General features: G+C 44.2%; 1 protein-coding gene across 8 annotated transcripts; it reads right to left on the reverse strand.

Annotated features, from left to right (window-relative positions):
* GAPVD1 (GTPase activating protein and VPS9 domains 1) lies at window positions 1-27,841 on the reverse strand. 8 transcript variants are annotated; one of them, XM_027650050.1, is made up of 28 exons: window positions 27,769-27,841; window positions 27,219-27,267; window positions 21,801-22,015; window positions 20,596-21,439; window positions 19,315-19,401; window positions 17,973-18,107; window positions 17,675-17,864; window positions 16,655-16,735; window positions 15,672-15,832; window positions 14,767-14,893; window positions 13,907-14,032; window positions 12,922-13,095; window positions 12,507-12,647; window positions 11,776-11,910; window positions 11,120-11,239; window positions 10,589-10,666; window positions 10,086-10,459; window positions 9,488-9,575; window positions 9,031-9,111; window positions 8,260-8,382; window positions 7,644-7,773; window positions 7,141-7,250; window positions 6,363-6,522; window positions 5,725-5,912; window positions 4,156-4,369; window positions 3,518-3,590; window positions 2,310-2,507; window positions 1,330-1,628 (listed from the first exon to the last, which is right to left on the reverse strand). In XM_027650050.1, the coding sequence occupies exons 3-28, from the start codon at window positions 21,983-21,985 to the stop codon at window positions 1,488-1,490; spliced, it is 4,464 nt and encodes a 1,487-aa protein (XP_027505851.1). In that variant the 5' UTR covers window positions 21,986-22,015; window positions 27,219-27,267; window positions 27,769-27,841; the 3' UTR covers window positions 1,330-1,487. The 8 variants fall into 8 exon arrangements, with proteins under 8 accessions (XP_027505858.1, XP_027505851.1, XP_027505856.1 ...); XM_027650055.1 differs by lacking the exon at window positions 27,769-27,841 and having other exon boundaries at window positions 27,219-27,371; XM_027650052.1 differs by lacking the exon at window positions 27,769-27,841 and having other exon boundaries at window positions 14,830-14,893; window positions 27,219-27,324.
* Between the last annotated feature and the right edge of the window lie 74 nt (window positions 27,842-27,915).

The raw sequence follows: 27,915 nt of genomic DNA on the forward strand, positions 1-27,915 counted from the left end.
TACTAGTTGCTTACAGGTTTTAATCATCAAAATGCACACACACACACAAAATGAACCAATCGTGTTTTGAAAAGACTGTGAGAAAGATTTTGTTTTCTTTACCACTCCCAGACACCAAGCCTTACCACATCCCTCTGTCAGAAGTGCAATGAACACTCTGGAAAGAGCAAGAAATAATACTGACATGAAAAAGTTCAATGCTCGATGTCCTTTTTCACTGGATTCAAGCTGAAAAAGGACAGCAAGTGCTTCTAAAGAGCCAACACACACTGGCCATGCCCCAGACCACTTCAGTCGTGAAAAACACACGTGGTGGTGTGCATAAAAACCTCTTTAACCTGGTAACTGTCAGTTTAAGGGAAAGGCGGGGTGAGAAATCTAGAAAACACCCTGAACTGATGCCATGATATGTTTCAGAAAGAACAGTGTTATATTATTTTAAAATATTTTATATGAACAGTAAAACTTGCACTGCTGCATAGCAGACAACACGAAGAACATTTAGTAAAAACATTCACTGAACCCCCTGGCATATGTATTTAATGTCACTAATCAAAATATATATTACAGCCCAAGGTTCTGTTAAGGATCTCTGTTTGGGGTTTGTACAGTATACACAATAGATCAGAAAAAATATTACAGTAAGGTATTTTATTTCTCCTTTTTTATATTAGACTTCTCTATTGTAACTTACAGTCCCTCTCCTCTATATACCCAAACCTCTGTAACACCCTAATGCCCTAGCCAAGAAGTGTTCAGCTAGCTAATAAGCCCTATTAAAAATTCCAGTTTTAGAAATTTCAGTAACCTTAATTACATTTTAATAAATAGTTCAGTTTGCCCTTTTTAAACCTCAGCCTTTCTAGGAAGCCCTTCCATCACCAAAACACGGTACATCACAACCTGTTAGAGGTCAGAGAGGCTTTTGCTTTTTATTCGAAGGATAATGAGTCCAAAGAAACTTGCAATGCATTAAATATAGTTATATAATATTTACATTGTCCTCTCAGATTTTAAATTTAGGTGAAATATAATCGATAACTGATGTCAGCTACTACAAACTTTCAGTGTGGCTGGTGTTTTCTTAATAAAAGGTGTATTCAGCTAGAAAGTTTACTGTGTGGTTGCCCTGATTCCTCTTGTTTCAGTTTTCTGTTAGAAATCAAATGAACTATTCACGTGAGGAAGAATTCAGCAAGAGGGGTGGTGGAGAAAGCATGAAATATTTTCTGCATGTTTTGAGATTCCAAAATACCTGAAAACTGTGGTCCCTTTTGCAGTGCCAGTATCCAGAGGGGAGAAAAACGCAACCGAAAGAGAAGAGGAAAATCTGTTAAATTAATTAGATTAGTAAAGGTGTGTTTTAAAATGCCTCAATTCTGTACAGTATTATACAAGGAAAGTCTTTTCTTCAGCTTTTGCAGCTGTTGTACATTCTCAGACACTCCTCTCCTGCTCACAGTCTGCCCATGCACGTGCTGGGCGAGTTACTTGCGATCATCGATGGTTTTGATGAACTCCACGGCTGCCGTGAACTGCATCCACCAGTACGACTCCTCTCCAGACAAGCAGTTGGCATAGAAACTACTGATGTACTGCACAGTGGACAGCAGGCAAGGGGGGTTTGCCTGGGGTTGGAGAAGAGAGAGATACTCACAGTTTGTTTGCAAAGCTCGACATCAAACACTGCAAGATACAGAAAGAACCACAATTCCCTCCGTGCAGTGATCCTGATGCTACACAGCAGGCAACAATCTCCAGGGCAGGCACTGCTCATCCTGACCAGCCCCTTCTCACACACTCAGAAGACATCAGGCTTGATGAAAGGAGCCTTTTTCCCATCAAGGCCAAGAGAAAGAAGGGGGACACTGGCAGAATCTATGAAGGTCATCAGGATCTCAATACATGTAAAGCCTGTTGTTTTGGTGTCTGACATGTCACAGACCATTCTCCACTCATGCCAAAAAGACCAGCAACACAACACAAGTCAGTCCTAGCATGGATCTTGGTCCTGAGAGGACAGCATGAAGCAGGCACAGATGACAGATGCTGGTGGACATATCTCAAACAAACTCCACTCCCTACACAAAATCTACACCCCAATTTCCTTGGTTCCAAATGCAAAGTTTGCTCAGATTCAAAAAGGTTAACTGTGACCACATTTTTGATTCCCATTCCAACCTGCTGAATCAGATCTGGGCTTGAGCCTGGCATGCTCTCCATTACCCACAGGGATTATTTCTCCTCCTAAATGTGCTTGTTAATTACAAGAATTAGCTGGGGTTTGTGACCTCTGCAAAAGAACTCACCTTTATCAGGACAAAAACCAAAACAGGAACAAAATCATCTGCCCCAGGTACTGAATCCTCATTGGCCAGGCTGAGCAGGTTCATGATGGTGGAGCACATCCTCAGGATACACTGCACCTTGTCCCGGGGGGTTTTGTAAGCACTTATCGTGCGGATCTCGGACTGTGCCGACGGCCACGGCGCCTCCCGGAGATACACCTGTGGAAAACCAACACACTGCCAGCTCTTGTCTGTCCAAGCTACAGCACCAGACTCACAGGCTCTGGAGAAAAGGGAAGCCTTAAGGCAAGATGAGTTCAAAGAGAAAGAGGGCAGATGTAGGTTGGATATATGGAAGAAATTCCTCCCTGTGAGGGTGAGGAGGCCCTGGCACAGGTTGCCCAGAGAAGCTGTGGCTGCCCTATCCCTGGAAGTGTCCAAGGCCAGGTTGGACAGAGTTTGGAGCAACCTGGGCTAGTGGAAGGTGTCCCTGTCCATGACAAGGGGTAGAACAAGATGGGCTTTACAGTCAGTCCCTTCCCACCCAACCCATTCTGTGAGTCTGTGACTGAAATGGCTCCACCACACTCACAGTGGAAGTGGCTTCCTGAGGTGTTATTAAAAAAAACAATACAAGGAGCCAGTATTCTGTGTGCAACTCCCACAGTGAGCCTGTACTTCTCCATGACTTGCTCAAGACCCTGTTCCAGATGAAGGCAGAGCTGTGGGGCCTCTTTTCCTCACCAGCAGTTTTGTGACACACACTGTTTACAGTTATCCTATTAGGCATGAGAACAGCAAAAGCACTGGGTAAATTCAGAGCTGCAAGGTTTTGTTAATTCTGGCTGGTTCAGAAAGTTAACTTGACAGCCATAAACCACAGCCATGGCAGGGGAATCACAGCAGAAGCATAAAGGATTTAAACTTTCTCTTTTGAAGCAAATTACCAGAAAGTTACTGCATCTTAGTGCAGTGTACCATTGGTTCTTAAATCTTGGTATCAGGACAGAGGTGGCAAAATGAGGAAAAGAAGTGAATTTAGAAGGATCAGTCAAGAGAAGACACTAAAGCATGGGTACAGCACACTGTTCCTGCAGGATATTTCAGCTGTCACAGACAGAAAAGCACCACTTCTAAGTGTAAAACAGAACAATTCCCTCCCCATCCCAAACTTAATTAAAACCAAGCACCTTGACACATGTACAGAAGTGAAGAAAAGGAGTTGTTACCTCAGGTATCTGAAGGGCCTTGTGATTTGCAGTCACTACTTTGGATAACCTCTGTATGTGCTCGTGAAGGACCCTGAAAACACAAAAAACATGAAAAGTAAGCATCAGCCAGCCTGCAGTCCCCTGGGGCTTCCCACTCGTTTTAAATTTGATACTACAAGGAACATCTTCAGGAATGTACATAGTCATGGTGGCCCTACAGCTGATGGATACCAGGTCAGTGAGCGTGCAGAGGATTGTGCTGTACAAGCAAGTAGCTCTTAGAGCATTCCAACAGCATCTGTTTAAAACACAGGAACAAAAACCCCAAATGCATGGGAAATACTGCATCAAACCAGGAAATGGAAGGAGTCCTGAGGCAGATTTTGATCATTCTCTCAGCACACACACTTGCAGACTCGACTGTATCCCAAGTCATTATTACATCTACAACTTTATTCTCCTCTAGCAGTTTGTTGCAAACACGTTTGCACACGGTGCTAAAGCACTTCCCTGTTCTTTAACAAAATGTTCTGAACAAAAACATGGGTTTGTGTGGCCTGGCTGGCAAAGACAAGTCTGTCACAGGAAGGTTGCACAGCTTCCATCTGCACCAACTGCAAAAGAGAAACCAAGTACTTGGAATTCCATTAACTTACTGGTCACGCAGAATATCTCCATCCTGATTAGGGTAGAAGGCAAGTTTGAAAATGCGATTCATCACACTGCGCTCGATGGCTAATTGTGCATCCTGAAGCTGTTCCTCACTGGCATTCTGCCATATGGCATCCTGAGCCATAGCCCCGTACAGGAACTGAAGGAAATCCTCAACTTGGGCTGTTTTATCGTCTGCTGCTGTGAGCTTCTGGAAATCTGATACAAGGGAAGAAGAGAAAGAACATTCTCTTAAGTAAAAAGTATTAATTCTGATAGGGCTTTCTGGCAGGAAGAGCCCAGAAACTATTTCAGACTTCCTGCCAGCCAGCAGTCAGGCTGTTTTGCCCACATCTCAGTAAGGGAAATACAAGTAGAAACACTTGAAATAAATGGAGGCATTAAAGGAAAAGCATATAGAACACATTTAACAAAGCATATGGTCAAAATACTCGATACTGTGTTAATCACTCCCTCTGTAGCTCCAGTTCTTAAGCTTCTTCCCAGACACCCACACAGACAACACCCACAACAATCCCTGGGACAGGCACTGGCAGGAACCAGCACACACAAAGCTGTCAGATGCTGAAGGGGGAGCTGGGGCAGATATGAAAACCCATGTGTCCCATTTCCCACTACCCTTATTAAGTATACACAGATGCAACATTCATGTTTATGTACAAAACACAGACTGAGTGATGCAGCCCAGCGAATGCAGCGTGACCAAATCACTGCCCATTCATCAGCTTCACATTTACAGCACCCTGCCCCAGAGACAGCTGCCACTCACAGCTGCCAGCAGCCTCAATGCCACGGCTGCCAGGGGCTCTTTTAGATCACCCAGAAATAGCTGTCTCCTTTCTGTCCAGTGAAAGGGCTTTAACTCCTTCCTGGGTCACTGAACCTTTACAAATACTTTCATCCCAGTAAGTGCAAGATCTCAGATTAATTCCAGCCTATTCAGGCACATTTAATACACAGCACCCAAATGCTCCAGGAGCAAGAACTGATTCCAAATTCCTTATGTGCTCCATTAAGTCAGACATGTGCCTAGAGAGTAGAGAACTAGTTTGGTGTAAGTGGTTCTGTTTAGAGAGTTGTCTTCCTGGTGGTGCTGTCCCGTATGCTGCGGTATTTTTAAATCTTTGATTCACTTGATTCACACTACTGCTATCTCCCATATCTTCTAAGATGCAGCCACAGGTTCCAGACTAAGAATTGAACGTTGCAACTTCATATACCATTTATCAGTAGATCTAAAACAATTAAAAGTATTCATGCTTCTTCCATGGGGCAGATACTAGATAATATGATTTAGCATAACTTAGGCCAAGCAAGGACAAATTACCTTCGTTCTCTCAGCCCATGCAGACAGTTACCATGGCTTAGCTGCCACAACATATAGCAAAGTCACAGTAATCTGTCTATCTGAGCCATTAATTCACCAGTTGAAACTAAAATCATTTTAGGAATCTTCTCCTCAGATCGAAAGTTGTATTTTAAAACATTAACCCAAGCCAGCATCTAAATTAGAAGTAAAGGAATATAAACATTCCAGTCTGCATTAATCTTACCTTGAATAAATTCCCTTATTTTCTTTTCTTTGCTCTCCAGCAGTAACCTCACACATACTGTAGTGAAGTATCTGTTGGCCACTTCTTTGTCTCGTAGAACTCTCTGCAAGAGCCTTTCCAGGTGTGCCTGTGTCGTCTGCAGGCCTTGGCGGCAGCGAGTCAAATAAGCAATATATGGAGCTCTTTTCCTAAAATAAAGAGGGCTCTACATCAGACTGGTAACAGAGATAGAGGCTAATAGCTTTCAAACTGCTAATCTGTAGTGCAGGAGGAATCTTCAACCTGTTGTTTATAAAACAGAACAATGTGTGACTTCGGAAGTTCACCTCACACAGATTTCTGTGAATTAACTGCCCTGGCAGCACTCAGGAAATGCCAGACTAAAGCAAATTCCAAACAGCATTTTGCATGTGTTATTACTGAATACTACCCACAAATTGATTTAACCTGAGTTTATTACTACCTGGACTGACTTAAGGTCCAAGCTTACAGACAACTGAGACAATTTCATTGTTGTGTGGAAGCAGAGGTGTAATAGCCTGGTTTGGTAAAGTACAATTAAAAACAAAAGGGATGTTCCCAATGTGCTAGCGAATAAATATATGGATTTGGGAAGCTGTTACTACTGAACAAGGTACCTATAGTCCTCTGCAATGGAGGCCAGCAGCTTCCGACAGGTCCTGTTGTCGAAGCGGCTCACGCAGCGCATCGTCTCCTGCAGCTGCGCCATCAGGTTCTTGTCCTGGAGGTTGATGGCTTCAGCCAGTTGAACTTTCAAGAAGCACACAATTTCATTATCTGATAAAGAACAAGGAAAAATTGTTAAGGAGAAGAAACAGGTGTGATGAAAACAAACTGGTTTTGAATGCGGGAAACGTTAATGATTTAAAACAAAATTTCTGCACGTGAGGCAATAAATGTTATTTTAGAACAGTTTAATAAGTTTTCTCGAATTTTCCAGATATCAGGGGATAAGTTATCATATCACCATCTTAGCTAGTATTTAGAATCATTCTGAAACATGAAGAGGACCAGATAAGGTAACAAATTCAAATTCACCTGTTTGCAAATAAATCTAGAATGGAGGGATACAACACAATACATATATAGTAAACCAGCATAAAGACTAGTTAAGTCATTCAAGTAGCACAATTCCCAACAGCACATGTATTTGGGGAGTCTATTCTATAGTTTCAGGCTCTACCTGTACTACATCTGTGGTACTTCATTAAAAAAAAAAAAAATAGACCAGATTTAGATGGCAGGTTTGTGAAGCAAGAACAAAAACATTCTGGGGACAAAAGGCAGCCTGTGCCCTCTAAACCTACAGCAAAGAGAAGTGACCACAAATGGTGCAGCACAAGTGTCATTAGATGGGGGACAAGAAGAGATACACACAACACAAAGAACCTTTACCTTCGGGGTCTGTGTGGTCTGGGAGACCATTCCGTGTTGAGTGGGTCAACATCGGGAAGGCAACAGAATCTGCTGAACAAAGAGCCAATCTCAATTTCTTCTTTGCATCCCTTAAAGAGGAAAAATATTTTCTTAACACAGTTGTTGCGAGGCCTGCTTCTTCAACAAGAAGTTATTATTCTCTTTTTTATTTAACAGTGCCTAAAAGTTATTTAATATCATTTTAATATACTAAAAATGCCAAGACTTAAGAATATCGGTTCTTTTGATATAGCACCCAGACCATTTTCAAAGGAATTTTCCTAAACACTGAACTGCTCTGTCCTCTCAGGTTACAACATCCCTCCTTCATCAGTGGAAATACGACAGTTTGAGATGCTTAAAACTAAAAGTACATCAAAGTTTACAACTGACCCATATCAGGATTCTTGTGGGAACCAAACTCGCAGGTTCAGCTTTTAATTCTACTTTGTGGGTAAGATGAAACCTGCCAATGTATTTACCTATAGGAGAAAGCAGAACTTTGTGGCTGTGCTACTTGACTTGCAGAGTCTGGGAGATCGTCTGCAGACATGTTCTGCAAGGCCTCGTCCCGCGGGGAGTCGTGCATGCTCTCACCATCCCCAAGAGCCTCTGTGGCAACAGAAAACACATTACACTTGAAGAGTCAGAAGAAGAAGCCAGTCTAATTTTCTGCTTGTTATTCTAAGGTCAGGTGGAAAACGAAGACAGCAAATAAACCAGCTTATTCTGGATAAGTGAAAAAAGCATATAAAAATATACAATCTACAAGTTGCTAAGAAAAAACAGCATCAGTTTTGTAAGGCAATATACTTCTTTAGTGCCCATGAAAACAAAACAAAAGAAAAAAACTGTTAGGAGATGTGCTATCAACAACCAGCCCCCTCAATGGCAATATGAAAGAGAGGTCCTTGGGAATACTGATTTAATTCCCAGCCTCTGTGGGACTGTCCCACAGATTATTTGAGAAAACACTCCCAGGTTTAGAGCTCACCTTGTTCAGCTGGTAATACTACCATTGGTCTAGAATACTGAAGTGTTTTTAACTTTAAGGAAGAGAAACCATGTTGGTGATGATTCCAAAAGCCAGGCTCTCACCTGCACTGTCATAGTTCACTATGGCTCCTTCACTGGGACTGCTTCTCTTGATGGCATTCCTGTATTTGTCCAGAATGTCCTCAGCAGCTTGTGCCTGTGCACTGAGCCTTGGGCTGGGATCATCTGAAAGGACCACAAAAAACAACAGGAGTCACCCTGGTGTTGTGCCAACTGAAAGCAAATACAAAAACTCAGACCTACACATTTGGACTCTGTTTTTAGCCACATCAAACAAAGAGCTGCTTGTATTCCATGAAGCCCCAATTCAAATATATTTATAAAGTCCAAAGCAAACCAGAAAAAAACAGTACAATGAAAGGAAACATAAAAAGCAGATCCCCAGCATGTTTATACTGCATACACAAATGGTTCTGGGATATTTGAAGACTTCTAGAAATGATTAGGCAAACAAAAAACGAAACACCCAGGTTCAAATCATGTTTAATTTAGCATTTAAGTAACTATTACAGGACTGTGTGTGCAGCCATCCTTACAGTTCAGCTGTGACAAGGATTTGAGTTCTGTAATGGGGGGGGTGTAAAAAGTGAGGACTTGAGTTAATATTCCACTATCTGCACTGACAGACGCCTGACAACTTAAAAACAGTCTTCAAGTCAAGAAGTCTTTATCTATTTTCTTATTCAAAATGCCAGTTGTGAACATCAACTACAGCAGCACATACTTGTCTGTCAACAGCTACCTGGTGGGCACTCTGGAAGTCCAGAAGGCATGTTCTGAGAGAAAATTACTATGATGATGTTATTCACATACCTTGAAGTGTTGCGTATCTGTCAGGCACCATGTCATCTTTGTCTTTTTCTTGTTTTTCTTTCTTTCTAAATGGAATAGGAGCTGAAAATGCAAGGTACCTCATCAAAGACTATCCTGAGATAATGGCCAAGTTGTAGAAACTTTAAGGAAGTGGCTAATGCAGAAGATTCTCATCCAATAAACTTCAATAAAGCATAAGCTTATCCACAGGGTGGAGCAGAACTGCACTGCCACCACCTACAGTAAGCTCCACCTCTACCAGACACCCAGGCAGAACAGTTTTGCCTTCCAGGTACAACACACTCTAGAGAACTACTATCCAAGGGAGTCAGGTAGCTTCCTATTTTTATTGACATATTTATTTATACTTTAATTTAGCCATTAAAGTGACTAAAGACATAATAAAGGCAGCGTGCACTCTGACTGAAGCACCAAAACCCCACAGACATGCTCCCACCTTTGGGCATGGCAGATGCAAAACGTTTCCTCCACCAGGGTTTGTTCCTGTCAGACTTCTCATCATCGCTGTCTTTTCGTTCCTCAATCTGCAGAAGGGCAGAGTCTACATTTGAGCATTTACCAAATCAAGTGTAAAGAGAAAATTTCTCCACATCAGGCTCTGCTACACTGACTGTAAAAACAGAACTACAGCAGAGCACAGGGAGCACATTAAATCAGAAATATCCCTCCTGAAGAGGACAGCCTGCAAATGCAAACCCAAAGTCATGAAGAACCTTAGATTTCACTTATTTCTTTGTTAAAGAAAATTACTTCTCAGGCTGCTGCAGCAGTTTAACATTACAATGAATTTATTTCTCAAGTCCCACCAAAACCAATAAAGTTCATCCAGTAAACTTAAGAGAAGCCAGATCCATTTAAGCCACTCTGGATATCTTCAGCTTTAGTTTATAAAACATTACTGGGCAATGTTTAAAGGGTAACAAAAGTGTGTTGTAATTCCTTGGCTAAACACATTTAACACCAGCTCTCTGGTATGGATGCACAGTTAAAGTGGGCATGACAGACAAAAATAAAATGATAAACAGAAGCCTCACCTCTCCCCTGGAGGAGTCCTTACTGGGAGATGAAGATGATGACTGAGATGTGGCTGCCAGCACAGCTGCTCCAGCACTGCTGGTGGCCATGGGCAGCTCCCTGTCCTCGTTCCCAGGACGTCTGTTCCACCCGGGATCGCTCATGGGCCTCCGAACCGACGACACGATGTCTGAGCTCCGGCTGCGGACCAGCCTCTCCGGGTAGGAATGTCTCTGCTTGAAGGCTTCCAGATCCGTTGGAATCAGAGCGTGAGACCCAAAGTTTGGCAGTCGGGCCTCGTTACCTCCCACAGCTCCTTCCAAGATGGGTGGATCTGGAGGTGGGTGAGAGGGTCTTGCATAGTGCACTTTAGGCCTTACTACAGCTGACACACCTGTGGTCATAAGCATAAAAGAAGCCACACACATTTCTTTCAAGATTCTTCCAAATTACATGGTATTTACATAGAAGCATTGAAAATGCCTATTTTTAAAAATAAAAAAGCTTACTCTTTACAACTCACCCTCATTTGAGGACAGAGGGTCAAACAATGCAAGCAAAGAATCTGTCTGAGAAGGTGGAGATGTCAACTGACTGGCTCCTGAAATACAGAGAGAACAAAGTTAGCGCTGTACCAAAACTGCCTCCAACACCAGGGACACTGGAGAAACAGTGCCCAGCAACAGCAGGTTACAAAACTTAGACCGTAAAATATTTGTAAAGATATTCTTGTATGGAAAGATCTCTGTAGTACACTGAAATGATCAAAGAATCACATTACAAATAGTGAGGAAATCTTGAGGAGTGGTCCAATTCCAAAATGCAAGAGGACAGTCAATTTAATCAAACCAAGTTAGGGAAAGGTGATCTTAGACCCAATAGTCAAGCTCTAGTACTGAAAACTGCTAAAGTCTCTTTGTCAAACAAATACACTGCTGGGACATAAGGAAAATGTTAAGCTTAGTCACCAGAACTTTGAAATCAGGAAAACTGTAACATTTAAGGACTCTAAGTGTAATTTGTGCTTATCAGAGACTCCAGGTAAGTAACTTACCATGGGCTGTTTCATCCATATCAGGACTTGTTACAGAATCTTTTCCCCCAAAGTCAGAGCTACATTCAGATCTGAGATCCTCAATCTTGTTGGGAATATCTTCAGATGTTGCACTAATACCTTACAAAAGAAGCATCCATAACAGTCTTTCAGAGAGCAAAAAAGCAAAATCCTGAGGCTGTACAAATGTTTGGTGAACACTGCAATAATCAAGTCCTAACTCACAGTAGTACCTACAGACACTAGAAGTTTCTGCACTCCCAAAAATAACAATTTCTGGTCTACATTTTACCACTGCCATGAATACACTCTGACAAGGGGCATTAGGAGGATACTTCACTCTGTTATATACTTGGCAGAAAATGAAGAACTAGAGATATGCTGATTTACTTAAATAAAAAAAGTTGTGATAATAAAACTAAACACAAGAGTTGCTTCCAAATCAACGCTCTGCCAACCACTGCTATTGCAGCACAGAGCATTCACCACTCTGTTGCCTTTTTTATTTCTTCTGTGAGATGAACAAAGAATCACTGCTTTGAAAATTCCCAAATGAGTGCAGGAAGTTATTTTATGAGTGATGTATAACTAAAGCACGTGCAACAAGGGTGAGTGCTCTGATAGAGCAGTGTGTTTTCAGGGACAGCTGAACACACCTGACACAACGCTGAGTCCTGGGGTGCTGGGTCGAGAGCTGACCTCCCTCACATCTGTGTCATCAGACGTGCTGCCCAGCCCAGAACAGCTCTCCAGTTCTTGGAGTCTTTCCTCCTGTTTTAAGTCTGGAGCCTCTACAAAAAGGAGACAATGAGCAGAGAGAGAAAGTATCACTCCTCAATGCCAGGCTCCCTTAACAGTCACATGCAGAAGGAATGCAGGGGTGTTGGTTCAGTGTATCGAGTTCTAAGGTAACTCAACCACTTCAGCAAGAGTTTTCTTATATTCTTTGATACAGAAGGCAGGACTCTGCACAGACAGCAATGCTCTGTCTGCACAGGAATGCTAAGGAGTGTTTACTGTTTTAAGTGTTGTATTTCTTAGACACAACAGGATACAGTCACATCTTCACTAACCACAGTGAACTGTACGGCCCCTACTCAACATCACAGGGAAGGAAAGCAAGTGCAAGTTTGCTTTGCAAACTCTTCTCTTCCCCTTCAGCCCCTAAGAATTTCTTAAGTAACAGTAAGTCTCTCCCAATGTTTTCCATCTTCTCTCTGCCTAGGAAGGATTTGTGCTTTTAATCCTGGAAGTATTCATAAACACTAACTTAATCCTAGGACAATAATTTCTTGAAGAAAGAAGAGGCCGTTGTTTTGCATTATATGCCTCTGGAAGAGTCTTAGAACCATGCTAAAGAAATAAGCAAAAACTGCCCAATTCTGACCTGAATCACTCGGTAATACTTCCACACTCCACGCCTCACTTGTGGTTTCTGATATGGTTGAACCTGTGCAGGGATCAAGCAACACGGATCCTGAACCTGGCAAACACAGCAAGCTGCCTAGCATGTTCTCTGCAGCTGCACCTGCAAAAGTAAAGCCGAAGCGTATGGCTAGAGCTGGGCTCTGGAGACAGCTCTAGAGAGAAAAGTGTCCTTAACAAAGCCACCAGGAAACACAACGTTGAAAAGAAATGAGCAACTGAATACAATCCAGGTCATGCACACAAAATCCTCCTAGGGGAAAGCTGCAGTTTGCTCCGTGGGCACAGCCTGCTGAGGAGGGGAGGAGGAGGTTCCGCAGTCTCGCGGTCCCAGAGCGAGCGAAGCACGAGAACGTACCCGGTGCAGCACCAGTTACCTGCGATCTCCTGCAGCCGGTCCTCGTCCATGTTGGGGTCGAAGTCACTTCCCAAGACATCTGTGCTCCAGGTTTCGCTCACAGTTTCTGATATATCTCTGTCATCAGTCAAACCCATCATATCACGGATTTCAAACTTACGGAGCTTGTCATCCAGATTATCCTGAGTTGTGGCTGTGGGGAAATAAACAGTTCTCAGCTTTCTGAAAGGCTTCTCCAGTTACTTCAGACTGAAAACCTGGAAGAGTGCATTCTAGGAAAAAAACCTCAAACAACCAACCCTGTAATTCTGTCAGGTAAGGCAGCAGTTTAAAGTGAGGCCTGTAAAGCACTACTATACTATTCAAGAGATGCTGTCTGAAAACACATTTGAGATGTAAGAAGAAAAATCTAAAAGTAAACATGGTGATCTATTGACTAAATCAACAGACAAAATAAATGAAATGTAGTGCTATAAAGAAACTGATACAATTCCTGTAGAAGAACTAACCACAGAAAAGCTGAGGCCCCTAGAGACCAACCGAGCCCAAACCCCCTGCCCTGATCAGAGAGAGCAGATTGCTCATGGTCATGTCCAGTCATATCTCCAGGCTGGAGGCACCACAGTCTCTTTGGGAAACCTGTTCAGTGTTTGACAAATGTACATTAAACAGGAAACTATCCAGATGCTTTTAACCTACTCCAGTCCAGATCACCCTGCTCCTGAAGGGAAAAGCTTGATATCAAGCAAAACTTTACAAGTAGTTTCCTATAAAGGACTTAAGCCTGAAAATTCCAGGTGATTTCCTTTTCCTAACAACAGACTACAAGAAATATTTCTTGGGAAAAACCAAACCACACCAAACTACAAACAAATGCAAGAGTGATCACAAAAGGAAAACGTCTACTTTTTTCTTCCTGAATTAGCGCATTTTGCAACCTCTTTCCGCAGGACTTTGGCTTTGCCATCTCCAGCTCCTCAGGCTGTATGAGAACTGGCACCTGCCTTGTTCGTGCTCCAGGAGCTGCAGAGCCTCCACACCATTGCTCCCGGAGGGGCCCGCGCCGAGCTCCGACACCGACTCCCCTTCCAAATCCAGCGAGGACACCGAGTTGGAGCGATTGGAAGGACCTGTGAGAACAGATTTTACTCTAAATCTAATTTGAATAACAGTGCCTAAATATACAGCATTAGCAATCTGGGACACGATTCACTAGAAAAATTAGAAGAAATTATACAAAATACTGAATCTCACCACTACTGTACTTTGCTGTAACTAAAAAGTCAGTAAAGTCTTTGCCATTAATTTGTTCGTGAATTTGTTTTCTTTATTTTGAGGAGACAGAGAGCAAAAACTAAGTTATGGAAGTTATATACAATAATGCAGGACTGATCTGCCCAAACCTCTCCCATCCCACAGACACCTGTGCTTTGTTGTGCCTGAGGTTCATAAAAAGGAGTTGTCCAGAATCCAGAAATTATTCTGAGATATGTAACAGTTTATTAAAACATGGTGGAAAAATAAGTCTGAGAAGCCCAAGTTAAGAGCTAAATTAGATTATCTTAATAACTAGTACTACATTTAAGTTTCAAAAAAAAAAAATCCCTCTGTTTTGTCTTTCTAAACACACTTAGGTTTTCCTCTTCCTAATTCTCAGACTTGGTTATGCCTTTGTAGGTCAAAATATAGCTGCAGGTTTTTTTCTCTGAACAACTAAGAGAAAAGACAGGCTCTCACATTACATGGTCTTCAAAATGGCAAAGATGAGATGCTGCATCTAACACCCCTTCCTTTTAGAGTTAAGGGGAAAAACACCCAAAAAACAGAGCAACAAAACTTCTTCAAGACTTAAGCAGCCCTTCACCTTCAGATATTCCTTCCAGATTATCACTGCAGAGGGAAAAGCGCAAGGTTTTATCAGGTTTACCATGGAGTTTGTTTTCGTCAATGGGGACATCTTGCCCGCCATCTGCAAGCTGCATGTTTAAGACCTGGAGAGTGGGGAAAGAAACAAGACTTCCTTAAAATCATCTATTTCTCAGGTAACCAAATAGCAAATAAAATATTGGAGGCATGCTCTTGTATTGTCAGTGTCACAATCAAGTTTCTAATGTTCCATCTGAAAAAGGGCAGCAATCTCCCAAGTCAGGCCTGGGGACAATGCAAGATACCACACTGTGAACATCAGGCATGTCCCGATAACGGAGCCAGGTTCCCTCAGCACCCCACAGACCAGTGTAACATGGAAACTGCTCTAAACAAGGCTGCCAAAGGAGATAATCCAACCTCCAGGCAAGGCAGTAAATCTGGAAGCAGCAGCTGTGCTGCAGCTGGAGAAAGAAAAGGCAGTAACTGCAGCCCTGCCCTAAGAACACTCTGCAGGCACTGACGGCACTGATAGCACAGCTCTGCCCTCACAACAAGCTGGGCCTCTGCCTTTCAAGTCTGAGCTGCCAAAAACATTGGGATCGGTGCTCCAGTTCTGCCATTCACCTGTGTCCCTTGATCCAAGGGATGGGCACTTGCATCAGTTTCTTCAGGCTCAACAAAAATAGCTCAGGTTTGCTCTTAAACATGTTAAGTGAGGAGAAAAAAACCACCTAACAAAGAGAAATTTGAAAGCTAAAAGCCCCAAGTTCAGTAACATAAAGTAAGGATTTTAATCCCAATTACTACCAAAACTTAAGTGTTACAACCTCATTGTTCTGCTACTGAGAAGACAGAGGTTGCACTGTTCAAAATATCTGAGATGTCATCGTGTCTGGATACCTCATTTTCTGACATCATTCCTGGAGTAATCTGTGGACCTGTCCCCAGAGAAATCACCAGCACTTCTTCTGGCTGAACTTCTGGGATGGTCTCCTGGGAGGATCCTTCGTGATCTCCGTGCTGATCCATCAGAATATTCGATCTACTTCTGCTACGAGTTGCTAAGAAAATATTTTGAAATGTCAATTTAGAAAGTTTTTCCTTATTTAAAGAGGAAAAAAGGACAATACAATGGAAATACAAAACTACAGTGTTTCAATTAGTAATACATACAAAATAAATTTACAAAATCAAAGTCTTATTAAACTTTGGGATATGGAACTGGCGTTTAAATTTGAGTTAAAGTATTGATGAAGGAAGTTTTCAACAAAAAAGAAGTAGAGAAACAAAGTACACTATGTCCTGTTTGTCTATACAAATTCAGCATATTCCAATCACAGAAAGACCTTTAATATGTTAAATGAGAAAATTAAGTTTGTTACCAACAAAAAAGGTCTAGGTTTCTGTGGCTTAAAACTCTGATTGATTTGTTTAGAAGGTTTTTTTCACCTAAAAAGCTGGAAATCTAATTCTAACAGGTGTCTCAAACACAGACATACAATAGAACATCGGGCGGTGTACTCTGATTATTTTGTGACTCTTATCTTTTAAACTGGCCTCAGATTCCCATGTTTGGCTCCATGGAAGCAAAAACGCCCACATGGAATTAAGATTTCTAAGTATGGTAGCATGACACCAATTATTTCTTTATTTGATCTGGGGAAAACAAGGCAAGTGTGTAGAAGTCATGGCCAAAATCTGATTATCACACAAAGGCACAGGAAGGGTTCTCAAAAACCACATGAACACAAAGTGAGTTTCACACAGAAATCAATGAAGAAATCTGAAAAGGGAACTGATTGCCAGAGTAACCCAAAGACAAGCTGGAGTCGTGATACAGGGCAAAGTTTCAGAGAGAAGAACGGAAAGAGGGCATTACCCACCAAAAGGGGTTACTAGAGTTATGTGAGCTGACAGATTGGTGGCAGAGGTGTCCCAGGCAGTAATGGCTGCCAATTGCTGTCCTGGATTTCGGAAGCATTAAAATGAAACAAAAGAAATAAAAACTTTGAGCAAAAGCTATTTTATACCATAAAATAAATGCTGCTGTGCCACTACTTTATAGGCTTAAGACCAGAGCCATTCAGAAGCAGAGTTAAAACAACATGGGACAGGTTTGCCTTGGGAGTGGTTTTGTGGGGTTTTTTGCCACTTACCAGGTTCTGCATATTTTCATCCTTTAACACACCAACACCAAATCTCTCAAACAAAACTATCCCATGTGGTCATAATCACAGAGATGATCACTGACTGATTATTTACAACATAAATAGTCACTAAGAGTACCACACTTCCTATCTTAAAATAAAGTATTATTGCAAAGGACGAGTTCAAGACCCAGAAATCCTATTCAAAAAACAAAAGTCAATCAACATAAAATTGCATTCCAGAACACTGACAGTTGGAATTAGAGCAGACAAGGAATGGAGATAGGAGAAAGCTTCTCTTCTTGGCACGTACTCTGAAAGTCCTGCTCCTGCTTGCTCATCTCCTCCCCATTTGCTCTCTTCTGAGACAGAAAAATGTTAAACTTACTCTATCCCACTAATTAAACAACTCTGCTTCCATCTTAATGCTTTCTTAAGCAATCTTCCCTCCCAGATCTGCTTCCCCTCTTTAAACTCTGCCTTTATTATCACTGCCAACCACTACCATTATGACTGCCAACACGACACGGCTTTTCTCAAGTTCAACCCGGAGGATGAAGCTCACCCACCCTACTTGCATCATGAGGTAAGGAAGTTACCTGGCTTTCTGTGCTAAAGAAAATTCTTCACTACCTACACAAAAAAAGTAAGAACTGAAGGTGTAGGCAAAGAGTAGCCCCAGGAGATGCCTGAGACAATGGCCCAGAAATGTCCCAAGGCACAGAAACCACACGAGGCTCCGCTCGCTGCCCTTACCTATCGGTAACCGGTTTTTTTTGTTGGCTGGAGTGGTTGCAGGAGAAAGCTGGGGGGTGTTATATGGAGTCATTTCAAGGCTGCTGCTTTTCCCTGGCTTGTTCTGGGGTAAGTTTGCCAACAAGTTTTCCAAAGCCATCCGATCTTCCTTAAGCTGATCGCTTGACATCACGTTGCGCATAAAGCCAACCTAAACATTTACAGTTAGTGTCGTAAGAATTGTAAAAGACCAGCCTGGTTTGTGCGCACATATGGGCACGAGTTTACACTACTTCTTTTCAGGAAGGTGAGGCATTACCAGAGTGGTCAGCTGGCTGTATGTCATGTACACCACGGTCCTGCTCAGCCCCTCCAGCAGGTTGACAGCAGACATTGGAGGCGTCTCCACCGCGCGCCCGTCGATGACCACGTCCAGGAAAGCAGCAACACAGCTCTGCAGGGAGAGGAAGAGACTGCAAATGAGAGACCACTTCTGGGGTTTGGAAAGAAATTCATGACAGGAGTTAAGTACTTTACAGAATGATGTTAAGTTCTGCTTCCTAATTTGAAATCCCATGATAGAGTAGCAGATATCATCAAAACCCCTGAAGAACAAGCAAGGAAAGCATGCAGTCAGTTATAGCATTTCCTCCATTTTTTTCCTGCATTCAAAAGTGTTACTTAAGTGTCCTCTTAAAACTTTTTTAAAAAATTAAACTGTTTTATGGCAATTAAACTGCCCCTTCATGAAGGATCTGCTGAGCACAGACCAAAAGTGAAACAAGGAAGCAGCACACAATATCAGTTTCTGATCTGATGGAATGTTAGTTTTAAAATAAATGTGTAGCTTTGTGGTATGACTGTGTAACAATTAGAATTAGCAAAAACCTGGAAATTGCACAAGGATATCAACAGGTTTTTAAACATCTGACAGTACAACAAAGACCATAAGTTTCACTGTTGCTCTGAGGAAGGTAACTGCTGTATGGCTATGAATCACAGAACCACAGAATATGCTGAGTTGGAAGGGGCACACAAGAGTCCAACTCTCAGAAGATTAATAGTAAAATGAAAAAGCTGAACAAAAAAGCACAACTATGCAAAAAAAAAAAAAAGGGAACAGAAGTTACTTGCACTAACAAATTCTTTGGTGTTAAACCAGACTTCATACTAAAGCTGTCTTCAGATCAGAGTGTTTTGTTTGGGTTCAGTTGAAAAGCCACAGACAGTAATTTAGCATTTCATGGAATCATAAAATCACAGAACAGTTTGGGCTGGGAGGACCTTAAAGACCATCCAGTTGCACCCCCCTGCCATGGACAGGGACACCTTCCACTAGACCAGGTCACTCCAAGCCCCATCCAACCTGGCCTTGGACACTTCCTGTGCACAGTCTAAAATGTAATTTGCTTTAATTTCTTGTTTTGCATCTTCTTTTAAGAAGTGTTAGGTCAGAGTAGAAGCAAGAATCCCTGATGCTTAATTCCAGCACTCAAGGGTTTTTTACCCCCAGCTTAGTGCAGGATTCAATCTGCTTTTCAGTACATGTAACTTGGAAGTTAAACACTTAGTAGGTCCTTGGCAATGTCTGAAAAAGGAGACTGCAGAAGGATGATGACATATCCACTGAGTTTTAGTGTTTTTTTAGTCTGGATTCTTACTTTGTCAAATTTAGCAAGGCTGCTCTTGGTACGTGGATCTCCCTCCTCAGAGCCTGTCATTGCCAGCTGCTGCAGGAGCCTCCCAACCTGAAATGAAAAAGAAGTACAAAGAATAAGCCTTTGAAAACAACATGATGGACCCAATTACAAAAAATACTCAAAAAAAACCTGCTCCATTCTAAATCCTTTTTCAACTAATACTCCAAGAAATACTTCTAACTGAGTGAACAGTCTTGTGCTTGCTTTCAGGGCAGAAAAAACGCAAGAAGCTTTAGAAAAAAAGCAGTCATTGCATTTAACAGAAAATGTGCTGTGAGCATCCATACTTCCCCCTCCTAGGAACAAAGCATGTTTTGTTTTCACAACACGTCACAATTGAGAGTTGAATCTAGGTCATCTTAAACCTAGAGGTTTTCAGAGCCTGCATATAGTTTACTGAGGAAAAAATAGCAAGAGGGCTAACCCCAATTTCAGAGCACATACCCCTTATTAATCTCCAACTGCAAAACAACCCTCAATTTAAAGAGTTGCCAACTGCAAGCTCTGCTACAGCACCCGAGCAGTGGCACAGGAGAGGATTGCTAATGGGTTTCAGAAGAGCACTGTGTAAAACACACCACAACGATTATGCTGTGAGAGGCACTCCCTGCCCAGCTTAAAGACAACATTAAAAAGCAGGTTCTGTTCCTCGTGTGGGGAACATCCTCAGTCAGAGGAGTGTTGCTCAACACCTTCAGACAACACCTCCATGTACCATCATTAAACTGGCTAAGTATTTGCACAGAGACAAAACCTGTCATGAGGGCTGGGGAGTGCTCTGAGGGCCGATGGCACAGGAGAGCTGCCCACCAGAAACACTGGGCATTACTGCCAGACAACAAGGGGGTTTCAGCAAAATATTCCACTGTTTTTTGCAATACCTGGCACAATATTTAACATTAGCAGGAACAGCGCAACACACATTTACACACATTCCAGAATTCATGTTTTAGTCGTTTTTGTGCTTTAGCTTCCATCCCTTATACCAGCTTTTATACAGGACATATGCAACTCTTCCAAGGGATACAGGAATACATGCTGTCAGTTGCTTCAAGCCAGTATTTTAGGCAAACAGACAAACCCTGACTTCTCAGTAACAATTAACACAAATATTTTGTTGGTATTCCTCTTATAAGAGAGACAGTACCTTTACTGCAGCAGCATCAGTTCTGGTGGGGAAAAAAAAGGCCAAGAACATTTCTCATACGTATAATTTTAAGACTGCTTTAACACAAATCATACCTGCATCAGATTAAATCTTGCCACCTCATTTATAGGAGCATCAGAAATGATCCCATATTGCTCTGGGTTAACGATTGCAGGGCAGATGAAACAGGCCAGAAGAAGATCTGTGCACATGGCTCTGACCTCCCCAACCTCCAGCCTGTCCACACACGACAGCGTTTTGTACATCTGCGACACAATCCACCTCAAGCTGTGAGGAAAACAGTAAGTGTTTTGTTTGAGATAGCCAATGAATTTGTTGACCAAAGTCACCAGCTTGGCCTCGTTGGAGTCAACCATCTCTTGGACTCTTTGCTTGAACTTCTCTGTGCCTTTCTCTCCAAATAACTTTTCCTGCTGTACTGGGGAGAATCTCTCAATTAACTTGTTTGCATCGGTTTCCAGGTGGTCTTCATCTTCAACCAGAAGCTGCATGATTGGCTCATGTAAGGTTGCAGTAAGAAAAAGTTTTGCAGAGAAGAGTCCTTCAGAGAAGAGTTTGAACAAGATGCTGAAGGCACAGGTGCCTCGTCGGAGCAGCCGCCGGGGGTTGTCGCTCTCCTTGAGTTCAAACTCAATCAGGTAACGGAGGACCTGGAGCAGGTAACTCTCATCCTCCTGCATGATGCAGTTGCCATAAATGGAGGTAAAGACTGTGTGAATGACACTCTGAGTGTTGTCCTGGTTAAGCTTCTCTCCAGCAACCAGGCAGGACGCAATAAGCCTCGGGTTCTCTCTCAGTCTGTTCAGGAATTCTCCATAAGCAGTCTCCTGAAATCCCAGCTGCTTATATCCATCCACAAACTGTGTGTCCTCCAAGATTTTTGCATGCTGGCAACATTCAGCAGGAGAAGCTTCAGCACTTTAAAGAAAAACATTGAAACAGTTTAAGTAACTCTTAAGTAAACAAGATCTTCCTAAAAGATGCCACGTGGTCAAACTATTAACCATACAGCCCCCAAGGAAAAAAGACTTTCCAGGTAGTTACTACAAGTCAGTTGTAAATTCAGGAGAGTTTTTTCCCCCCAACAAAAGCAAAACAAACACAGGTATTAAAAAAAAGTCGTCTAAATGGCCAACAAGTAACTTTCATGCGTGTAAGATTCCCTTGCTGATGTTTGATTTAAAACCTCGCTATTTTTATGGTTAGCACAGCAAAGGACTGCAGATTCTAGGCGTGAAGAATCCGCTGTCCCCCGTGCCAGCCCCAGCAGTGCAGTCACCTGGTGATGATGAGCCTGTCCAGGTTGATGCGCTGCTGTTTGGAGATCCAGGCTGTCCTGTAGAGCTTCTCCGCCGTCTTCAGCACGTCGGCGTTGAGCCGCTGGATCAGCTGCTTCTCTGCTGTCACGTAGAGCCGCTCCTGCTTCAGGTGGTGAGCCAGCGTGTGGATGTCCAGCTTCACCATGGTGGGCAGCCAGGGGTGACACAGCACCCACTGAGCGACAGAGAACCACACAGTGAGTCCCACAGGGAGGGAACGAGCCCTGCCAGCCCCCACACCGGGCAGCAAATACTGCTCTGTGCCCCCTCCCTCAGACCCCCAGCCCAGCACTCAGGGACTGAGTCACTCTTTCTTAATGCAAGGTTTCCTAATTGCCATTAACCCTTATTCTGTCAGCACAGCAGGGACACTTGCAGAGAAGCAAAGGGTGTTTTCGGCTGGCACTGTTGATCTGGGACAGGAGCACAGCACTGCCCAACTCCTGACCACAGTCCAGCACACGAGGGGAGAATCTGGCCATCACCTGCACAGATGTGGCTCTTACTTCATCTTAGGTGACACAAGCTCAGGGAGATGAAGACCAGCCCCATTCCCACTCACTGTCTGGGGAACAGGCATAAAGATTTCTACCTTTACTCCTTCATCCTAAAGCCCATCCACGTAACACAACACTACCCAAGCACCTGGATGTTGTAATCTCTGGGCAGCTACCTCTCTCACCTGTTGGTGCATCAGAAGCACCACCCTCCCAGTATTGCTCTTTTCTGCTAAAAAAATAGATTACTAATTTAAAAAAAAAAAAAAAACAAAAAAACAAACCAAGGACTATCAATACCCAGATGAGGCAGAAGCTGGAAATAAGTCTGTAGACTTTGCTCAACAGTAGAATTCATTCAAAAAAAATTCCTCAAATATTTCAATTCAGAAGAATACTTCTCTGGGCCATGATCCAAAACTGCTGTTTTAAAGAGAGAAAAACTGAAACAACCGTGGTCTTTCACAGCACATTAGGGGCTAAAATCTGCACAAACTACTGTTCTGTCTGAACCTAACATCATCTTCAACTTCACAACTAGAGAACATCTCAATTAGCAGAGTACCATGCCAGTCAAGACACATTCCAGGAGCAAATCCATCTAAAAATTAACTCTATGGGAGGAAAAAACATCAACTGCATTAATGCTGATGAGGGAAGGGATACAATCATGCAGGTCATGGAATTGATGATTAACTGTTGCATGTCTTCCCCAGCAGAACTCACAGCCACACCAGATAATTTAGGAAGGAAAAGTGTATGATCTGCAACAGCTACCTGTAGGATATATCAGTAATGGATATATGTCAGAGGGCTCTGCTGAGGAACCCTCCAAAGCCATACTGCAGTTAAAATAAAAACTTACTTCCCACAACCTGCAGTGACTCTGGACAGGCCTTGCTTCACAATTCAGTCCACGCTTGAGAAACTACAAATAATGTACCATGTGCTGGCTCAGTGCTCTCCCCTTTTAGTGTTTTAAAGATCTGTGGCTCACTGTTCAGCATAGCAGGAGGTGATCCTTGCTGAACAGCAGGAACACAGATTAGCTCCCTAATTAGGCACAGGTTTCCCGTTTGTTGGGGTTTTTTCAGCCTGATAACCTGGTGCACTGACAACCATCACTGCTCCTTGTGTAATTAAGTTCTTTCATCTATAGTTTTAACTTCACAACCAGAATCCAGGCAGAGACAAACAGAGAAGCTGTCACAAGTCTTTATGCATAAAAATTTGCAGTCTTATTACACCTAATGGTGTAAAGACCATTCCTAGTATATACAGACAATTGAGTATATAAAGCTCTCAAAAAAAAAAAAAAACCAAACTCAAAAGCCCCCCAAAAACCCAACAACCCTAACCAGTGGTTACAGCTGATGCACCCAAAGATGAGAGTACAACAGGAACCCGAAGGATGTGCTAATTCAGATATTTTTAACTAGGACAGTCTGAGAGAAATGATTAGAAAAAGAAACATTGCTGTTACTGCCAAAGTTCTTTGAGAAACAAATAACAACTTCTTGCAACAAATTTATTTTTTGTCTCAGAATTTAAGGGCTCACAAAAAAATCAGCAATAAACTTGTTACTGCTTGCAAACACAGTAGTAAACGTTTGTGATGCCATCTGAGAAAAACCTGACAGAATGGGCCTCACACCCACTTGGAAAGTGAAGTGAGCACCCAGCACAGGACCTGGGCACCTCCTCACGACAGAGCACCTCAGCCCTTACCCACACACCAGGTCCTGAGTGGCTGTGGGACATTGCCCACTGCTGTGCACTCTGATTTTTGATTTTAAATGGTCACCATGAACTTCAGGCCCAAATCAGGGCTCTGAAGAGCACCATTGGCTGCAACTGCACTTCTAAATATACTGGTCTTGTGACCACCTAATAACCTCCTATCAGTTGGCACTACCCATGTGTCTGTGTTATCTGCCTCTGCTGTACAACAGCAGAAATAACGAAAGCAAGAGGAGAATTGATTCAGAACTGAGCCACAGCAGGTTACTGTGTACCACTGCTTTGTCAGGAACTGTGAAAATCCACAGGATTTTCCCATCAATCCGCAGGAAGACAATTGCACGACAGCAGCTTCCACCCTACATACAAGAAAACAGGATCAGCAGCTTCCCTGCCTTTATAACCTCCATAAAAATCCAACTGACTTGACTCCCAGGATTGCTGCTGAAATCCACCTTCATGGAGAGGAACATCTTGTCACTGCCTTTCACCAGTTCTTAAATGAATTATTCTGAAGCCACACAAGCACAGCAAGAATTTTGTCTTCACCTGAGGTCTCTCAGACACCTGAGAACAGCAGAGATGTGAAGTTTAACACACATGGTGCTCCAGGAGAGCTCAGGAAAGGAAACCCGAAAAACCCAGCCAAGCAAGACACACGTGCTTTTCCTCTCTTCAACTCCTGGTATTACTAACACAGCCTGTCCTGAAAGGAGAAACTACTGTACCACTAACACACCTACTGACACACTGCTCCTCCCCAGAAACCTCTTCCCTTTAAACAGTACAACAGGACAGCAGCTGCACCCCTGACAGGCTGCACAAGGTTCACTCCAGGCCAGCTGGGGACAAGGCTTTAGGGGCACTCAGCCCCAGTGAGTGGTTGGTAACACACCACAGAGGCAGTGCTGGAGCAGAGTGAGCACCAACAGCTCCAGCTCCTGCCAATTCCAGAACACTGGTTGTCAGATTACCTTATCAGCTCCTCATAAACAAAAAGGTGCCCATAATTATCCAGCAACCTGGTTTATGAGTGCCACGCTCCACACCTGGAACAGCAGGTATCTGCATGTGGCTGTATAAAGGAGACAATTTAGGACATTTAGATATCCAACAGCCTGCTGTGGTTGAAGAAACAACAGATATTAAATATCTCCTGCTACGTGCAGATTATTTTCCAATCCTGAAATTACATGTTGATACAAAAACATTCCCATTTTCTGTCAGTTATTTCAAGACTTCTCAGGAACCTACTGGTAACTGTGACACAGTAAGAGCTGCTTGGCACAACAACTCAAACAATTTCTCTTCATGATGCTCCACATATCAACAACAAAGACTGCATGAGCTGACAGTATCCAAGATGCCTTGCCCTGCTGGTAGCACAAATTTGTTCAGAACTTGAGGCAGTCTATCCTTTGATGAACACAGGACGTGGATTCCTTCCTACTCTTAAAAGTCCTGGAAAACATGACATTGAATCTTTAGGTGCTGAATTCCATCTTAAAAAGTCTGTAGGTTTCTCCTGTGACATGCAGGAATGAGCCACATCCCTATTGAGTATGTCTGTGATTCACCTGACAGAAAAGAGATTAAGTAAAGTGGTAAATACTGCTGGTACACCAGATTCTTCTTCCTACTCCAGCATTTCCTGCTCAGGGTTAGTTGCTCCTCCTGAGTCTCACTACGCAAGACAACTTCCAGAGCAAGTTTGGGCAGATCTAACGTAGGCAGGGCAGGGCAAGACACAACTGAAATCACTCCTTCTTACTGAAAAATAACTCCTAAGCAAGCCTGAATAGCTTCCAAGCTAATTCAGCCTTGATGAAGTACCTCTTTTCTCATTAATATTTATAGTAGCAACTAACAAGCCCCATTTCTTTATACAAGCTAACAGCCTGTCTGCCACAGTCGAGCTAAAAGAGCCCTTTTTTGGGTAGGGTGGTTCACCACAACCTAGGGCTCATCTGCTGAACTCTCAGGTTACAACACCCACCATCTAAAACACATGTGTTAAAAGCAAAATGCAGTTCCACTGTCTAATTGACATTAGTAAGAAACTCATCCCTGAAGTTTGCTCCTGCCCAGAGGCTGCTCTCAGCCAGCACTGGACATACTGTCCATGCACAGGCAAGGAGCACCTTGCTTCCCTTGCCCCAAAACAGAACTTGATCAGTAATGCACAGGATCAGCTGGCTACTAAACTATTTATTATGGTATCACTGCACTGAATAAAATCAATAAAAGCACATAATCTGACTAAAATCTACTCCCGTTGCTTGTGATGCTGCAAAGAGGAGCTCCCTTTAGGTAAGGGTCACGCTAATAAACTTTCAGTCAGAACAAGTGCAGAACTCGCAGCAGCTCGAACTGACAAAACCAACCTGTTCCCAGCCCGTTCTCCCGAGAGCAGCTCCCTTCCCCACAGTGAAACAGCCCAGCCAGGGGCCACCAGGGAGGGCAGCTGCTACCGAGGAGAGTATATTCTCCAGTACCTGACAAGTCTCACACCAAAACCGCTGTGTGGAGTATCTTGAATATTTTGGAACCCTCCACGGCAGCAGCAATGTAAAAGTCTCTTTCCTGTAGCCACCACCCTGCCACTTTTACAGAATGTTTCAGATTTCACGCACCGCCCGTGCCATTCCCCCTCCATCCTCTCCAAACTGCAGCTTCTACTTGTGAGTCAACTGCATCGTCCACCAAAATAGCATTTTACCTATCAGTAAGTGTAGTGTCACATGCCCGCTCCGAGAGCTCCATCCCGACAGCTCTCAGGAGCGCGGGATCATGACTTTGCAAGAAAAAAGCCTGATAGTGCCTGGACGGAGCTCTCCGGCGTTGGGGGTCTGCGAGCGACCAAAAAGGGAAGTCACGGCACTCGTCAAGTTTCAAGTGTTAGACGTGCCCAGCACAAAAGCCGCGGAGGAGCCGGGCAGGACCCGCAGCCGGAGCAGCGAGGCCGCGCTGCCGAGGGACCCGGCGTCCGAACCCCCCGAGCCGCGACCCCCGGGCCCCCCGGCAGGGGCTGCAGGGCACAGGCAACCCCCGAGCGAACCCCACCGGCAACTTCTGCCGCCGCCCCCGCGCCGCTCCCCGCGCCTCCCGGGCGCCCTATCGCGATACCCCCATCCGACATACCCTGCTCGGCTCCGTCTCCGCTCGGCCGCCCGCCTTCCCTCTCGCTGCCCTGGAAGAAGCAGAGGGTTTGTCAGGCCCCGGGCCTTCCTCCTCCCGCTCCCGCCGCTCCTCCTCCCGCTGTCCCGCGCCCCGGGGCGGTCTCTCGGCGGCCCGAGCCCTGCCCGGCCCCGCTGCGGCCCGGCCGGGCGCGGCTCTGCGCACGCGGCCGCGGGGCTGCTGGGACTTGTAGTGCCGGGGCCGGGCCGGGCGGGGCCGAGACAGCCCCGCTCCGCCCGGCCCGGCCTGCGCGTGCGGGGCGCGGTGTCGCGACGCGGCGGGAGCTCGCGACCTGCCGGCACCGGCGGGACGGGCGGCGGCTGCCCGGGACCGGCCCCGGTGTCTCCGGGGAGCTCTGGGCACACACGTGTCACCTCGTCCCGGGGGGCTCCGATCGGAGGGCCCGGCCGTGACACCGGCCCGGCCCCGACCTCACCGCGTCTCCCCCGGGCGGGGCCCCTCCGTATCCCCCAGTAACCCCTGATACCCCGGTAACCCCGGTACCCCCCCGTACCCCCGGTGCCCCCGGGAGGCGGCGGCGCCCCTCCCCGGTAACCATGGAAACTTCCAGAAGTGCCCCCCCCCCCCCCCGGCCGTGGTCCCGCCCAGCCAATGGGGACGCTCCGCTTGGCTCACGCTTCCCCTGGCGGGGCCGCCGGGT

Source organism: Corapipo altera, unplaced genomic scaffold, assembly GCF_003945725.1.
Source record: "Corapipo altera isolate COAL_440 unplaced genomic scaffold, ASM394572v1 268, whole genome shotgun sequence".
NCBI classification, from domain to species: domain Eukaryota; kingdom Metazoa; phylum Chordata; class Aves; order Passeriformes; family Pipridae; genus Corapipo; species Corapipo altera.

What these genes read in the sequence shown, in the direction of transcription:
- GAPVD1 (XM_027650050.1), bottom strand. Translation starts at nt 21,985, where the DNA reads ATGGTGAAGCTGGACATCCACACGCTGGCTCACCACCTGAAGCAGGAG. An exon ending in TGCATCTGCCATGCCCAAAG is followed by an intron (nt 9,112 to 9,487) that starts GTGGGAGCATGT and finishes TTGCATTTTCAG; the next exon opens with CTCCTATTCCATTTAGAAAG. An exon ending in AATAAGGGAATTTATTCAAG is followed by an intron (nt 4,370 to 5,724) that starts GTAAGATTAATG and finishes CCCTTGTATCAG; the next exon opens with ATTTCCAGAAGCTCACAGCA.